The following is a 17652-nucleotide window of genomic DNA, read 5'->3' on the forward strand; positions in this document are numbered from 1 at the left end:
AAATGTATGTATATATGTATACTCTTCAACATGAAAATGTAATGTGTGATATTTTGTTGAATAAACTATTAAATTGAAATTGAATTGTTTCTCCAGGTACAACCGGTTGTCTGGGGTGCCCCGTTCCCTCAGCAAGTGCGTCCACTTGGACGAATTTAACGTCGAGAGTAATCAGATCTCGCTCCTGCCGGAAGGCCTTCTCAGCTCCCTCAGCAACTTGTCCTCTCTTACGCTCTCCCGCAATGCCTTCAGGTAATCGACTTTACGTCTTTATTGTCTTCACGTAGCTCACTCCTCCAAACGGCCTCTTCCTCTGTACAAAGGTTTGGCCAAGTTTGAGCACACACACAAACTCCCTATTTATTTATTTGTTTATTTATTTATTTATTTTTTTGCCGTGCATATCCAGGAGGTGCTAAGTGAGAGGGAGGGTGGAGGGGTGTGGAGTATATTCAGGGATGGAATGGGTGGGAATGATTTTATGCCTTTTCCTTTTTGGCTAGCTCCCTTGTAAGGGGGAAAAAGCCTTGGTATATGTATGTATGCGGATCCAGTAGGCAGACCATCACAATTTACATTTTTATCATCTTTACATAGTTTGCTTCTCCATATAGGGGCATTCCCTGTCAGATCAACAAGTGCATAATGCCCTAATATGTACAGTTGATGGACACCGTATAAATGTGGCGCACACTTGTGTTGATTATATGAAAAGTACTAGCGTTGTTTTTTTTGTTGTTGTTTTTTTCCCTGATTCTAATAGCCAAAGCTTATGCCTTCATTTTTCTCATCTATATTTTCTTTATTTATATTTATTTTTTTCTATTGATTCTAATAGCCAAAGCTTATGCCTTCATTTTTCTCATATATATATATATGTGTATATATATATATATATTTTAATACCCCAGGGGTCAAATCTTGATCCTGAATTATTTCTAAAGTGGGAATTTTTTTATTTTTCAACTTACAGTTCTAAAACTCTGATATTTGGATTCCTGGTCTATCACCCTAGTTTATTGATTGCCAAATGTCAGTGACCTCCTTCCATGTGAAGTTATATCTCCTGAATGGTTGTTCAGATTGACCTTTAAATTTCAGTAACATGTTTAGGGCCCTAAAACTACCTATAAACCAAATTTCTGCAAAATCGGAGATGATGGTGTTAATATGATTTTTACTATTATTATTATTATTATTATTATTATTTTTTTTTTTCTTCTTCTTCTTCTTCTTTAAGAGACTCTTCCTCCGTACGTACAAAGGTGTGGCCAGGTCAGAGTGCACAATCGCCCTACTTACCGTTTTTCTTTTGCAGCGCGTATCCAGTAGGGGGACCGTCACAATTTACCAACGTCCACTCCATCAACCTGGAGCACAATCGTGTTGACAAGATTCCGTACGGGATCTTTTCCCGCGCCAAGTACCTCACCAAGCTGAACATGAAGGACAACTGCCTCACCTCCCTCCCGCTTGGTCAGTACAACGTCTTGACGTTCTCGCTAGCCATGATTACACACACACACACACACACACACACACACACACACACACACACACACACACACACACACACACACACACACATACACATACATATATATATATGCACACCGTACCCTTACTCTCGTCTGTCTTTCTCTCCTCTCTTCTCTCTCTTTCTCTCTTTACCTCTTCTCTCTCCCTGTCTTCTCCCTCTACTCCCTCTCTTCTCTTTTTTTCTCTTCTTTCTTCTTTTTCTCCCTCTTCCCTTGTGCTCTCTCTCTCTTCTCTGTATTCTATCTCTATCTCCCCTCTCTCTCTCTCTCTTTCTCTCTCTCTCTGTCTCTCTTCTATCTCTATTTCTGTCTCTCTTCTATCTCTATTTCTCTCCTCTCTCTATTCTGTCTCTTCTCTCTCTCCCTCTTCTCCCTTTCTTATCTCCCTTTTTTTTCTTCCTCTTCTCTCTCACTCCTCTATTCTCCCTCTCTTCCCTCTTTGTTCTTTTTTCTCTTCGCTCTCCCTCTCTTCTTCTCTTTTCTCCCATTATTCTCTCTTCTTCTTTTTTCTCCCATTATTCTCTCTTCTCCCTCTCCTCTCTTTTCTTTTTTCTCCCACCTCTCTTCTCTCTCCCTCTTTTCTCTCTTCTCCCTCTCCTTTTTTTTTTCTCCCACCTCTCCCTCTCTTCTCTCCCTTGCTCTCTCCCCCTCTTCTCTCTCGCTCCTCTCTCTCCCTCTCCTTCTCTTCTCTCCCTCTCTTCTCTCTTTCTTCTCCCTCTCCCTCTCTTCTCTCTTTCTTCTCCCTCTCTTCTCTCTTTCTTCTCCCTCTCTTCTCTCTTTCTTCTCCCTCTCTTCTCTCTTTCTTCTCCCTCTCTTCTCTCTTTCATCTCCCTCTCCCTCTCTTCTCTCTTTCATCTCCCTCTCCCTCTCTTCTCTCTTTCTTCTCCCTCTCTTCTCTCCCTCTCATCTCTCCCTCTCCTCTTTTTTTCTCCCACCTCCCCATCTCTTCTCTCGCTTCTCTCCCTCTCTTCTCTCTCCCTCTTCTCTCTCCCTCTTCTCTCTCCTCCCTCTTCTCTCTCCTCCCTCTCCTTTCTCTCCCTCTCTTCTCTCCTTCATCTCCCTCTCCTCTCTTTTCTTTTCCCACCTCTCTTCTTCCCATGTTCTCTCTTTCTCTCTCTCTCTCTCTCTCTCTCTCTCTCTCTGTGGGTTGCCATAGAGATGATGATAAAAGAAATGAGAGATTAACCCAGATTCGTATTTCATCATCGGAAGTGGCATTTCCGTCCTCGGAGACGATTGGTGGAGGAGGGAAAGGAGATATATCCGAGAGGAGCAGTAATAGAAGTTAACCTCTTCAGTACGAACTGAATTCTTGCACGCAACATCACTGGCCTCACGTGTGATGATTCAACAGCGCATCACAATACTCGCATTACAAAATATAAAGTCGCAGCAGTATTACTCGTTCTCTTTCACTCTGAATATTAATAACTACAGAGAACACAATCAAGCCAGTTCACGTAATACAGGGGTCGATCAGCTGCAACCGCTAAAAAAAAAAAGAATATAATCAAGATGCTGACGGTGGCATTCTCGTATATCCACTTGCACCTTGTTACGTAGGCATCATTGTGAGGAAGAGATTAAAGCGATTGGTATTCTTCTTTGAGTAGGTCTCCAGTCGTAAAAGGATGCTACGTAACTCTCGTCCATAGGGGTAGGACTGCAGTTTGTGACGTACGATTCCAGAAATCATGAAAGAGGTTTGCTCTGGGAGTGTAATTAATTTATTACGGGGTTCCCAATCTGTGGGTCATGAGCCTTTTTCTGGGGGTTGTGGAGGGTCCAACAGTGTGTGCATTCCGCCACCTAGACCCACGTATTGGTTTGCTCGTATCAAAAAAGCAAACGCAGCCTTTTCGTTAAAATACGTGAATTAATGCCCTTGTATATAAACACTGATAAAGAACAATAAAAAAAAAGTTGCTCTCTGCTGTGGTTGATCTTTTAAATCTTAAAAATAATGTACGTGTGATATTAAGAGTGAGTATGCTTTCAGACGGCTCATAAAGATGGGGGGGTCATGGTAGGTTTGGTGCGACTGAAAGGGGTTGTGTATTGGAAAAGATCGGGAAACGCTGAGACTCTAAGGCAGCGTTTCTCAACCTTTTTACCCTTGCATAACCTTGAAGATAAATTACAGGTCTCAAGTAACCCCTGTGAAAAAAACAAAACGTATACCATATCTTATTTTATTTACATCGTAATAATAGGTTAGATAGGATGATGTCTATATTATATTATTACAATTACCAAGAATATGTCATGCGTGTTTAATCAAATTACGTATATGGAATTAAATAAAAAATCAAAAGTGCATTAGCATATCCCACTTGTTCTTGCGGAACCCTCAGGGACCTTTTGGGGAACCATAGGGTTCCGGGGAACCCTAAGGTTGAGAAGTGCTGCTCTAAGACAGGGGTTCTCATTAGGGGTGAAATTCACCCCCAGGGGAGAATTTTGGGTTTTCTGGGGGTGATTTGTGACCACAGTCAGTTTATGCGGCGAGGAAAGCAATTACAGGTTTTGGCCAATCTGACCTGTCACCTGGGCTGGAATTATACTAGTATGGGAAAAATATATACTAATTTGGAAAAAATTAAAGGGTTTTTAGTAATATTTGCATATTATTTAGAATGCACTTTTTGAAACAGGCAATCTTGGAAAGGAGGGGGGAATGACATTCAGACAAATGGTGAAAGGGGTGAATAGGCCAAGTAAGGCTGAGAACCCTTGCTCTAAGGAGTCTGTTCAGGGTGGGGCAGAGGTGGGCCCCCCCCACCTCCTCACCCTTGGAATGAGACGTTGCCAGTTTGACCGCTGATTATCAGATCGCCACAAATAGACTTTTCTTGAATATATTAACCTCTTCGATACAAGTCGAATATTTGCGTAGACATTAGGTTGCTGGATGGGTGATGCATCACAAGTCGTACGCTATGAAATATAAAGTCGCTGCTCTTATACTCGATTTCTTTTACCCAGAATGAATATAACATCACAGAAAATGTAATGAAGCCTGTTCACAGAATACAGGGATCACTCAGCTACAAAACCACAAAATAAATATAATCGGGAAGCCGACGCTGGCATCCTTGTACACCTCACTCGCAGCTCACAGTGCGTACGTAAGCATTGTCGTATTCGAGAGGTTAAATTTAGGAAGAGGGGAGTGGAGGATGTAGGGGATGGAATGAGTGGAAGTGGTTTCTATGCCTTTGTCTTTTGGCTACCTCCCTTGTAAGGGGGAAAAAAGCCTTTTGTATATATATAAGTGTGAGAAATTTGCTAGTGAACAGCGACATTAATCAGATCATTTTTATGGCACCGTCTTGGCAGCCTCCTGACCTCAGAGCGGTAGGTTCAAGTCCCATGCACAACGGCCATAAAAATGATCTGATACATGTAATTGTAGACAGGGTACGCATATGTAATTGTAGACGGGGTACGCAGACACAAGGTTAAAAAATTATCTGACATATGTAATTGTAGACGGGGTACGCAGACACATGCAGGTTAAAAAATTATCTGATATATGTAATTGTAGATGGGGTATGCAGGTTAAACTTTTTGACTCACTTTCAATCATCTCTTGCCGTCGCAGACATCGGGTCCTGGAGCAACATGGTGGAGCTGAACCTGGGCACGAACCAGTTGACGAAAGTTCCGGAGGACATTTCCAGTCTGCACAACCTGGAGGTGCTGATCCTCTCGAACAATCATCTCAAGGTAATGACCATCACACCTGTTGAGTCGTCTTTTAATGTGTATGCCAGCGGTTCTTAACCTGCTAATCCTCTCGAACAATCATCTCAAGGTAACGACCATTGAGTCGTCTTTTAACGTGTATACCAGCGGTTCTTAACCTGCTAATCCTCTTGAAAAATCATCTCAAGGTAACGACCTTTGAGTTGTCTTTTAACGTGTATACCAGCGGTTCTTAACCTGGGGGGTCGTTTGGGGAAAGATGTATTTTCGTACATTTGAATTACACTTGGGCTTTGACCAGTTTGACGAGTGCAACACTGGTCACAAGTGCGGTGGCCTGCTACAGTAAGCGTATCAACCATGACCAGTTTTTTATCTTGCCTTTTCTCAAGGTTCACAGTTTCAAAATTGATTATACGGGGGTTACGCTAATACCCTGAAGAGTCTCGGGGGGGGGGGGGTCAATTGATGAAAAAGGCTAAGAACCACTGTCGTATACGATCATTCATTTATGTATTCTAATTGTACAAAGGAGAAAAAGCTATTGGTATATGTATGTATGTATTCTAATAGGCGGGAGTGGATTTTTTTTTTTTTTTTTTTTTTTTTTTTTTTTTTTTTTTTTTTTGTGTACCTCCCTTTATGTAAGAAAAAGCCATTGGTATATGTACATATTCTCATGTTTAATGTTTGGGTGGTATGAAGGCCATTATGAAAAATAGTTACAGAAATACCTTACTATACAACCGAGTTGTGTTCCCAGCTGACTGGTCGCAATGCGAAAATTCGTATATTGAGGTGGGTTTTACGTGTACGTAAATAGGGGGGTTGTATTCATGGACCCTGTCAATCCCCCCAATTATTTTTTTGCCTCCTGGGGGCTTTGACATATATGCACCCAACATTTGTTTTACCTACTTTGTAGCACTCGGTCGAATAGTAAGGTATTCCTGTATTTGGAAATAAATGCAGAGATGAGATTGTACGTGGGAGGAATCATATCCATGGTGTTGTATGGAGCAGAGACTGAACAAAGATCCGAGATGAAGCGTTCGAGAAATATGACGACAGGTGTTTCGGTGGTTCTTAACTGGGGGAGGGGGGTACGTAACCTCGAACCCTGGGGGTAGTATGAGACATGATAGCCAGTGCAACGGTACTGTATGTTTTCCATGAGAAAGCAAAGCAAGGTTTGTATTGCTAATACTTTTCATGTGTTTGCATTGTATTTGTACTAGAGGGGGGAGGTACGAGAATTTTTTCCCGAGGTATCAGGGTTACGGGTACTGAAAAAGGTTAAGAACCGCTGTGTTATACGAGTAGAGTGAGAAATATGGAGACTAGGAAGAGAACTAATGTGCAACGCTCTCTTGTTTACTAGAAAATACCAGTAATGTGCAATGCTCTCATGTTTACCTGAAAATACCAGTAATTACCAGTAATGTGCAATGCTCTCATGTTTACCAGAAAATACCAGTGAGCCTGGGCAATCTACGGAAGCTACGGGTGTTGGACCTGGAGGAGAACAGGCTCGAAGGTCTTCCGTCAGAGATCGGCTTCCTGAAGGACCTCCAGAAACTCATCGTCCAGTCTAACCAGCTGTCCGCCCTTCCACGAGCTCTTGGGTAAAGAATTTTTGTTTATTTTATTTTCTAGATTATGGAAATAAGGTTGATATTTAGAGAAGTATGTGTTTGGGGATAATTTTTTTTTTTTTTTTTTTCTGAAACCATGACAAAATCAAAGAACATACCAAATGTTTTCGTCTATTTAAGATATCTTTGGAGAAGTCTTAGATAGACGAAAACATTTAGTATTTAGTATTCCGATCTTTGATTTCCTCATGGTTTCAGCAATCTTTATTCACATGTTTTATGTGATTACTGTTGCAAGATGAAGAAGGTACGAGGGAGTGATCGACGAGAAATAATGTCAGGAAATAGATTTAATTTAGAAGTGGGTAGAAATAACTTTGCCAACTGTGGTTAATGAATGGAATAGACTTCCTGCAGAGGCAGTGCAATGTAGCTCAGTTCAAAGTTTTAAGATTCATTTAGATCAGTGGTTCTCAAATTATGGGTCATGACCCAAAGTTGTGTTGCGAGATCAATTTTGATAGGTCAGAGGGACATGGAATATTCTCACGTTTTCAGAGTATTTCAAATACTTGACCAATTAATTTAGTTTTCTGAAGGAAGTGCAGTGCCGTGGATTCTGTTTATTTAGTTTTGTTAAAGAAAAGCTGTACACATTATTTTTATTTTTATTTTTTCTAAAGTAAAGGGTATATATCACTATCCGTTTTGGTTCTCTTTATTCTGGGTCGCGAAGGATTGAAATGTTCCAAATAGGGTCGTCACTCACGAAAAAGTTTGAGAACCACTGGTTTAGATAAACACGTAAGCAAGATGCTGTAATGCCTGCCATTTATTTTATATTATTTGTTTACTATTATTTGTCTGTTTTTATTATTTGCTTGATTTCCATTTATTATTAGTTATCTGTATGAAGGAGTGATTGTGGCAACAGCACTGCATGGGGCAGAAACATGGAACATAAGAGAAGGAGTTTGAATGTGTTTGAGATGAGGTGTCTGAGAAGTATGATGGGGGTTACTAGATAGAGTGAGAAATGAGGAGGTGAGGAGAAGAACGGGGGTGGAAAGGGAGTTGGGAGATAGGGTTGATGAAAGAGTATTAGGATGGTTTGGACACATGGAAAGAATGAGTGAAGAAAGACTAGTAAAAGAGGTATGGAAGGCAGATGTGGAGGGAGTGAACATGAGGGGACGCCCTAGGATGAGGTGGATGGATGGGGTGAAGGGGGCTTTGGGGAAGAGGGGAATGTCTGTTGAGGAAGGACGGGAGAGGACAGAAGACGGGTGAATGGAGAATGGTTGTATATGGATGGATGATGTTGTGATGCATGAGGTGGAATGGATGGGGGGATGGGGGGTGAGGTAGTATGTGTGAGCAAAATTTGACGCAGCCCGAAGGGATTTCTCCCTGTCTTCTCTTTTTATGTTTGGGGGGACGGAGAGGGGGGGTCGCTGATTTAATGAAGCGGCCTTGCTGTGGATGTGCTGTGTCTTGCGACACTGCTTCTGACCCAGGGCAGTGGACAAGGTGCAGGGATGACCCGTCATCCAGGAGGTGCTAAGATAAGAGGGAGGGTGGAGGGGTGTGGAGTGTATTCAGGGATAGAATGGGTGGGAATGATTTTATGCCTTTTCCTTTTTGGCTACCTCCCTTGTAAGGGGGAAAAAGCCTTGGTATATGTATGTATTTGTCAATTTATTATTATTTACTATTTACTTATTTGTTTATTATTTAACTATAACTATGCATTTATTCATTTAATTTATTATTATTTATATTATTATAATTTATTTATTTATTTAACAAAAAATGAAAAATTTAACGAAAAATTAAAAATTTAAAGAAAGACCTTCTCTGCCCACAGGCACCTGACCAATCTGACCAACCTGAACGTGGGGGAGAACAACCTGAGCTACCTGCCAGAGGAGATCGGCACCCTGGAATCGCTCGAGTCGCTCTACATCAACGACAACCCGCTGTTGCACAACTTGCCCTTCGAGCTTGCCCTCTGCACAAACCTCCAAATCATGTCCATAGAGAACTGCCCGCTCAGCCAAATTCCCCCCGAGATCGTAGCTGGCGGGCCTTCCCTCGTCATTCAGGTAAGCCCAGATTGTAACAGAACTGCCTGCTCAGCCAAATTTCCCCCGAGATCGTAGCTGGCGGGCCTTCCCTTGTCATTTAGGTAAGCCCAGATCGTAACCGCTTTGGTACAATGACGCCTACATAGGAGTAATGAGGCACGAGTGGGTACACGAGGATGCTGGTGTAGGCATCTTATATTATTCATAGTTGTACATATATTGTACATGTACTTGTAGTTGTACATATTTTCATAGTTGTACATATATTGTACATGTACATGTAGTTGTACATGTATATGTACATATCCCTGTATTCTGTGAATTGGTTTGATCATGTTTTTTGTGTTTATCATTACTCAAAGTAAAAGAGAACGAGCAATACAGCAGTGACTTTATATTTTGTAATGTGAGTAATGTGATGAATCATACATATGGCAGCCAATGCTGCATGCGACAATTTGACTCATACCAAAGTGGTTAACTTCTTCTGTACAAGTCGAATACTCGTGCACAAGCATCAGGCTGCCGAATGTCTGATGATTTGATGATGCATTACAGTACGCGCATTATAAGATATAAATTTACAGCTGTAATATTTCCCTTTCGTTCTCGTTCACCCCGAATGTGGACAGTCACAGAAAACTGAGGTCATCCTTGAGGTCCTATTGACGCTAAATGTCTTACCAGCTTGCTTAACCACTTCAGTGCGAGCCAAATGATTGTGCGCAGCATTGTCTGCCATATGTACGATGCATCACACTACTCACAGTAGAGAAGATAAAATCACTGCTGTACTACTCGTTCTCTTTTACTCTGAGTAAGAATAAACACAGAAAAAGGGATCAAACCAGTTCACAGAATCCAGGGGTAACTCTTGTACGACTACAAACGAAATATCCATAACCAAAATGCCAACGCCGACATCCATGTGTACCCACTTATGCCTCACGTAGGCGTCATCGTATCGAAGCGGTTAATCCCCACAGCTGATGGGGTGACCCAGGGGGATAAGGAGAAATCATAAAAAGTATGTGGGAAGTATCATAAGTCACTGTTTCCCAACCCTTGGGGTCACCAAGACATCTTGTATGCCTTTTTTTTTTTTTTCTACATGAAGAATTGTCACCCCAGTTTTCGACAGGGTGATAATTCTTCATGTGGGCCAACCTGGGTTTTTTTATTCTTTGGTTGTATAAGTTGGCGACAATAAGCATAACCCTCATTCAACCTAACCTAACCTAATCTTTACTCCACTATTCAGTGTATGGGGTGACAGTTCTTCAGGTGGGATCTCATGGGGTGATGATTCTTCAGGTGGGCGTTCTGGGGTGACCTTTTTTTTTTTTTTTTTCTCAAAATTATATGAATTCAATACTATAACCATATATATTAACACATACACAAATAGATTAGTTGGGTAGCAGTTATATGAGGATCATACTGGGGTCGCCTGAAAAAAAAATGGTTGGGAAACACTGGTAGTATGTAGATAGTGGGTCAGGCTCACCCCAGCCTAAAGAGGACCGAGTTCCGACCCCCAAAAAAACGGGGTTTCCCCTTGCTACTGTCACGATTCCAGGGTTCATTCATTCCTCCCCAGTTTTGAATTGTCTGTCATGTTTTGACCTTGTTATTATTTACAGTGATAATTATTGAAACGGTATAAGAAACTAAATACATATACCAAAAGACTCTTTCACCTGTGTGTGTGTATACATATATATATTCCAAAGGCTTTTTCCCCCTAACAAAGGAGGTAGCCAAAAAACAAAGGCAAGAAATCAACCCCCTTTCCATCCCCAACATACTCCACTCCCCTCCACCCTCTTCCCTCCCTCTTATCTTGGCACCTCCAGGATTACTGGTCATCCCTGCATCTTGTCCACTGCCCTGGGGCAGAAGCAGTGTTGCAAGACACAGCAAGGCCGCTTCATTAAATCAGTGACCCCCCCCTCTCCATCCCCTTCATGCAGAAATGGCGAAGATGGGGAGAAATCCCTTCAGGCTGCGTCAAATTTTTCTCATACATACTCCCACACCCCCCATCCCCCACCCATTCCACCTTATGGATCACTGTATCATCCATACACAACCATTCTCCATTCACCCCTATCTTCTGTCCTCTCCCATCCTTCCTCAACAGACATTCCCCTCTTCCCTAATGCCCCTTTTATCCCATCCATCCATCTCATCCTTGGTCGTCCCCTCATGTTTACTCCCTCCACATCTGCATCCAACACCTCTTTTACTAGTCTTTCTTCACTCATTCTCTCCATGTGTCCAAACCATCCCAATACTCTTTCATCCACCCTATCTCCCAACTCCCTCTCCACCCCTGTTATCCTCCTCACCTCGTTTCTCACTCTATCCAGCCTAGTAACCCCCATCATACATCTCAGACACCTTATCTCAACATTCAAACTCCTCTCTTATGTTCCATGTATGTATATGAAGGTATATATATATATATTGGTGTATTAAGTTAGCAGGTTCTCATGTAGACAATTGTGATTGAAGTTCACAGCAGCTTCTGCATTCACGACTTTTTTGCCGAGTAGTTCTACATCTTTGACGATAGAACGGTGAGCAGTAGCTACCCACTGCTCACCATTCCAGCGTCAGAAACGTAGAACTATTCGGCAAAAAAGTCATGAATACAGAAGCTACTGTGAACTTCAATCATTTTATATATATATATATATGTTGATGGTGGAGAAAGAAGTCACAGGTCTTGTTCCGAGTTTTTTAGTTTATTCCAGACCGGTTTTGCTCTATGCTTCTTCAGAGGAAACATAGAGCAAAACTGGTCAGGAATAAACTAAAAAACTCAGAACTAGACCCATGACTTCTTTTTCCACCTTCATCAACTTGTCACAATGTCCTAGCATATATATATGCACACACACACAATGACAAAGGAAAAACAAGAGGTCATGAAAAGGAAACTCAAAAAGGACAACTATAGAAGAGATAGAAAAAAAAAATAGCTTCCCACACATAATGCTGGATATATGGAATAACTTAGATGAAAAAACAGTGTGTGCAAATACTATTCACAATTTTAACCTCTTCAGTACGGGCCTTAAATCTCTCGGGCAGCAGCCAATGCCAGCCGTACGACGTGTCGTAATAATACTCGCACCATAAAATATAGTCACCGCTTATATCGATCGTTCTCTCTTTCACCCGTGAATTTTGATAACCATAGAAAATGTGATTACATTCAGTTTAGAGAGTATGTTATTACGGAGGGGCAACTACAATAAATACAATCAAGACGCCGATATGGCAGCCTCGCGTATCCACTTGCTCCTCATGATGCCTACGTATGCGGCACCATATGGAAGGGGTTAAGAATAAACTTGATGCTGAAAGATACAAAGACGGGTCACCACGAGCATAGTTCCCTTCCCGTATAATACAACCAGGTAAATACACACACATGCCTTCCTGGACTTACAAAAAGCTTTTGACAAAGTACCACACAAAAAATTATTAAAGAAACTTGAACATATAGGAGGGATACAAAGGAACCTACTAAAATGGATGGAGGGCTTCCTGATTGGTAGAAAGATGAGAGTAGTGCTCAGAGAAAAACATTCAGATTGGAAAGAGGTGATCAGTGGAGTACCGCAAGGATCTGTATTGGCTCCAATAATGTTTGCTATTTATGTGAATGACATGGATGATGATGTGAAATGTTACATGAGCTTCTTTGTTGATGATGCCAAACTCTTAATGAAAATAAAAACTGAAGAGGATTGCGAATCACTGCTGGAAGACCTGAATAAAGTATGGAACTGGAGTCAGAAATGGGAGGTGGACTTCAATATCAAGAAGTGTAGCATAATGGAGTTTGGAAAAAAAGCAAAAACAGAATATCAGGACAATATAAAATTGGAACCAAGGAGGTAAAGAAGGAGAGATCCGAAAAAGATTTGGGCATAATTATCTCAAACGACTTGTCCTATGACAGATAAACAAAATTGTTGGAGAATCCCACAACTTGCTAAGATCAATAAAAGTGGCATTTACATATGTGGACGAAGAAATTATTTTAAAAATATCGGTCACACTGATAAGGCCTAGACTAGAATATGTGGCGACATTGTGGTCACCCAGTACCAAAAAGAATATAAAGAAAATAGAAAGAATCCAGAGAGCAGCAACAAAAATGGCACCTGCACTCGCAAACTTGTCCTATGAGGAGAGATTGGCTAAACTAGATTTACCGACTCTGGAGCAAAGAAGAGAGAGGTACTGACCATCTACAGAATCATGAAAGGCACAGAAATACTTGATAGAGAGGACTTGTTAAACTGGGACAGGAGAAGCACAAGAGGACATGGAAAGAAAATTAATAAATATAGCTACAGAAGAGATCTGAAGAAAAAGTTTTCCACATAGAGTGGTAGACACTTGGAACAAACTGGACAAGGAAATAGTGTGCGCAAAAACCATTCATGAGTTTAAAAGGAAACTAGACACTGCGAGATACAAAGGCGGGACACCACGAGCGTAGCTCTCCTTCCCACAAAATACAACTAGGTAAATACACATATACATATGTATACCTAGGGTTCTTTCCCCCTTACAAGGGAGGTAGCCAATGTCAAAAGTCATAATTCCACTCCTACCCATTTCACCCCCACCCACTCCCACCCATCCATTCCACTCCCACCCATCCATTCCACTCCCACCCATCCATTCCACTCCCACCCATCCATTCCACTCCCACCCATCCATTCCACTCCCGTTCACCACCCCTCCCCCCCTCCCTCTTATCTTGGCTCCTCCTGGATGACGGGTCATCCCTCCTATAAATTACAAGTTAACCATAACATTTTTCCATTTCTTCTTACTCATCATGTAAATCATTTTGTCGAATGTGGTCATAACTGTTCTCTTTCATTTTGCAGTTCTTGAAGATGCAGGGTCCTTACCGCACCATGTGAGTGGCCGGCGTCACTGCCGCCATGATCGCAGTGACTGACAGGCAACACCTCCTTCCCTGACCAACGGACCAGCGACCCAGGGTACAGCCCAGCCCACCCCACCCTGCCTGCCTGCCCGCCCACCTGTCATCACGAGGGAGGGAGGGGGGGGAGAAGTGGTTCCTCCGCCCTATACCCATACGACCGAGAAGGGAGGACCCACTGCTTAGGCCGGCTCGTGAGCCAGATTGCCGCAAGACTCCCTCTCCTCTGCTCCGCTCCCGTCCTCGTCTATGAGTGCCACAGAGAAGAGCCGCTTCCTACCTTCTACGTAGGAGGTAGTGCTCCACCCATATCCCAAGGGGCATTCGCTTTGTGCTCCAACAGGGCGACCTGGTACCACGTCCTCCTCTTGTCCCTCCTCCTCCTCCTCCTACCCCTCCTCCTCCTCAGTGCTCTCGTAAGTGGGAAAGAAAGAAAAAAATAAAGGACTTGGACTACCGTGTCCGTGAAAGAAGAACCTCTTGTGACGGTAGAAGATGACAACAAGAGGAGGATGGAGTGAGCAAGTCGGGGGAGTGGGGGAACAACCGGAACCTGGAGGAGGAAGACGGACACTCCGCATGGCGACCGGTCTGCTCAGCCTTCTCCCTGGTAAGCCAACAATCGAAATTAATACGTGGCAAGTTGCAGCAGAAGTGACGACAACAATAGTCGGGATCAGTTGTTGACGAAGAACTGGGAAAGGAAGAGGCAGCGCAGGTGGCCTGTGTTTTGGCTACGGCGAGCGGTGTGAAGGTGCTGATTGGGGGTGTTTGGCAGCAAGTCGTCGATGATAGTAGAGGAAGCGAGGGAAGTTTGTGAGCCTTCATGGTGGTGGTGGCTTTTGTAACACCAAGTTGTTGGCAGTGGTGAGTCGAGGTTTCAGTCCATTTAAGACGAGGAGAAAGAGGAAGAAAGACCCGCACACACACACATACACATGTACGCACATATGTGCACTTGCGCACAAGACAGCTCAGGGTGACGGTGTACGACAAAGGAGGCTGTGGACGTCACAGAGAACCTACGTGTTGGTCAGGACCAACGGACACATGAACAAGTGCACTGACCGAAGTGTATAGTGTTGTGCTGGTGAACCCTGTGTGTGTGTGTGTGTGTGTGACGTTGTGCGTGTCTGCATGGCACCATAGAGCAAGTAACAGCTCAGGTGTGTTTATGTTGCGAGAAAGAGGAGCAGTTCGTCAATGGTGGCGATTCCCTTCTCTCAGGTACTGTGCCGCTGTCGCTGCTGCAGGAAGAAGAAGAAGAAGAAGAAGAATGATCTGGTAAATTAAAAAGAAAAAAAAACGCCCAAAAAAAATGAAACAAACCTCATTCCTCCCGAAGGAGAAACGGAGTAAGCTCCTCGGGGCATGGAGGAGGCGGAGGAGGAGGAGGAGTCAAGTCCAGCGGACAGGATTAAATTTGCTGCCTTACCGACTCCACTTGGAGTCGCGTCGTCATTTTCGGTTTCCTCCGAGACGGACTGGAGAGGGGTCTGACCGCCTGCCCCTTCCTGCCAAAGGAGAGGTAGAATCGTCGAACCACACCCTGTGCCACCGCCCGGGGTGCTCCGGCATCGGTGGAGATGAGAGGAATGGAGTGAAGTTGGGCAACCATGAGGGAGGGAGGGGAAAGGCAGAGGCCACTCCGCCCATTGAGAAGCCGCCTAACGAAGTTCTCCTGAATTGAGAAGAACCCTACATGCACACCCTCAAAGACAAAGACCGTCGTCCCCACGGCCCGAGGTAGCGGTTTGCCCCGTCCCCAGAGAGAGGAAGAGGACCAGAAGAGAAGGACGTGCGGACAACGCCTTCGTGGAGAAAGTCGCCTGAAATGGTGTGAATTGCAGTCAAGAAGGCAAAGGAAGAGGAGGATTTGCGGCTTCAGAAGAAGGAAAGACGAATCTCGCAAGGTAGTAGGTACCTCATGCAGCAGGCAGGTAGGTAGCAATGCGTCGTGGCGCGTCAGCCCGCCGACCCAGCAGCAAGGACCACCGCTAACTACAGAGGGGCAGACGGCCAGCGTAAGCGTAGTCCATCCATCTATCTGTTAGGACGCCTCAGGGTGGGGTGATTTCCGAGATCTAACCGCAGCTACGCTTCTGCGTGTGCAGACTGAGGGTCTCAAGTGTGCAAGGAGTGAGTGAGGCGATGTGGAATGACCGCATGTGTGTGTGTGTGTGTGCGCGTGCAAGGGGTGTCGGGGTGGTCGGGGGGGTGGCGGCGGCAGCGTCGGACCTGGTGTCGGCTTTGGGCGGCTCTGGTCTCCCCCCTACACGACTTTTACCACAGGGCATCCTTCCCCATTCTTGGCCTCGTCCCTCTCCCCTCATAAAAAAGAAAAAAGAAAAGAATATATGCCGATGGCCTCTGGAAATAGTCGAAGCAGATTCCGCCCAAGGCACGACCCACAACTGCCTGCCCTGCCACTCCCTGCCGCTCCCACTACCTGTGCTACGGACATCCTTTTCTGCTGCTCCCTGGCCGCTATCGGTTACTGCGTGCAAATGAGACGAATGGAAGTGAGGAGGAACACGTGCAGCAGGTGTGACGATCCCGAAAGGGAATCCGTCGCAACTAGTGGTTGATAAACGGCAAGAGGAGACAACTGTACGTGGTGAGGGAGCAAGTGCTTTACCCTCCGCATCTCCCTTCCCCCCCCCCCCCCTTCATCTGGTCCCTTCCCCCTGCTCTCCTCGCCCCCTCCTTTCTTTCCCCCCCCCCCACCCAACCACCTTCGTGTGAGTGTAACCATGTCATCGCTTTAGACAGATTAAGGTGGGTATTGCGCAGGAGTGGCACGACGCAGAGACGAACGAGAGTGTGCGTGCAAGTGTGTGAAAGAGGGAGGTCGTCACGACTCTGGTCCCGTAATAAGTGGAGTCGAGGAGAGAGAGGAAGGAGCACCGCTTATTTACAGGTTGCATTGAGGGAGGGGAGGGGAGGAAAGAGGGGTCCGGTCACGGACTGCCGCCCCCCTCCCCAAGACCCAAGCAGACGGGCTGACTGCTGACTGTTACTCCTCAATAATAATAATAATAAAAATAATAATAATAATAAACAAGTAGGCATTGTGCTGGTGTTTCATTAACCGGTCGAATCTGTGGAGAGTTGGAGCGGCTGTTTGGACAAATGAGTCATTAGCCAGGACGAAAATATATTTAAAGTACAGAGCTGGGTACATTCCGCTTTAGTTTGGCAGCAGTTAGTGCTCCCAAACTATTAAAGCAATATAGGTGCCAGTGTAGTATGTGGCTGACAAAATTTTCCTTTGGCATAGTATGTGGCCTACCAGACTTTTATTTCAGTATGAACCTGTCTCTCAATCTTTAATATTTTGGGAGCGGAACACAACCAGCTCTGCTAAAGTGGACCTCGGAGTGGTCAGCCTGTTGGAGATGAGATTTTCCCTGTCCCGCCTAAACAAGTTCGCAAGCCTGTGTACAGGGATACATAGATGACTTGCGAAAGATTACTTGAACACTGAAACTGCAGAGGGAAATCTTTTTAATACTGGTTGGTAATTTAGAAACTAGTTTCACTCCCGCTTGTGTAGTATCGCTGTACATTGTTTTTTTTTATGTTAATGCTCAACTAATGAATAAAGTCATAATTTGAAATCCATTGCGGTGCCATTGTATATTTGATTAGTCTTGATATATTACATACATATACCAAGGCTTTTTCCCCCTTACAAGGGGGGTAGCCAAAAAGAAAAAGGCACAAAATCAATCCCACCCATTCCA

At 44.0% G+C, this 17652-nt stretch overlaps 1 protein-coding gene across 2 annotated transcripts in view; it reads left to right on the plus strand.

Moving 5' to 3' along the window:
* Sur-8 (leucine-rich repeat protein shoc-2) overlaps positions 1-16980 on the plus strand; it is a 41252-nt gene extending 24272 nt beyond the window's left edge. For both annotated transcript variants that reach the window (XM_076195072.1, XM_076195073.1), the window contains exons 8-13: positions 97-252; positions 1319-1476; positions 5143-5267; positions 6714-6871; positions 8709-8946; positions 13848-16980. In XM_076195072.1, coding sequence (XP_076051187.1) covers positions 97-252; positions 1319-1476; positions 5143-5267; positions 6714-6871; positions 8709-8946; positions 13848-13883 — 871 coding nt within the window. In that variant the 3' untranslated portion in view covers positions 13884-16980. The remainder of the gene's footprint in view (positions 1-96; positions 253-1318; positions 1477-5142; positions 5268-6713; positions 6872-8708; positions 8947-13847) is intronic.
* Positions 16981-17652: the final 672 nt, after the last annotated feature.

The sequence above is a fragment of the Oratosquilla oratoria genome, chromosome 12, assembly GCF_046742065.1.
Source record: "Oratosquilla oratoria isolate Oo_2021 chromosome 12, ASM4674206v1, whole genome shotgun sequence".
NCBI lineage: Eukaryota > Metazoa > Arthropoda > Malacostraca > Stomatopoda > Squillidae > Oratosquilla > Oratosquilla oratoria.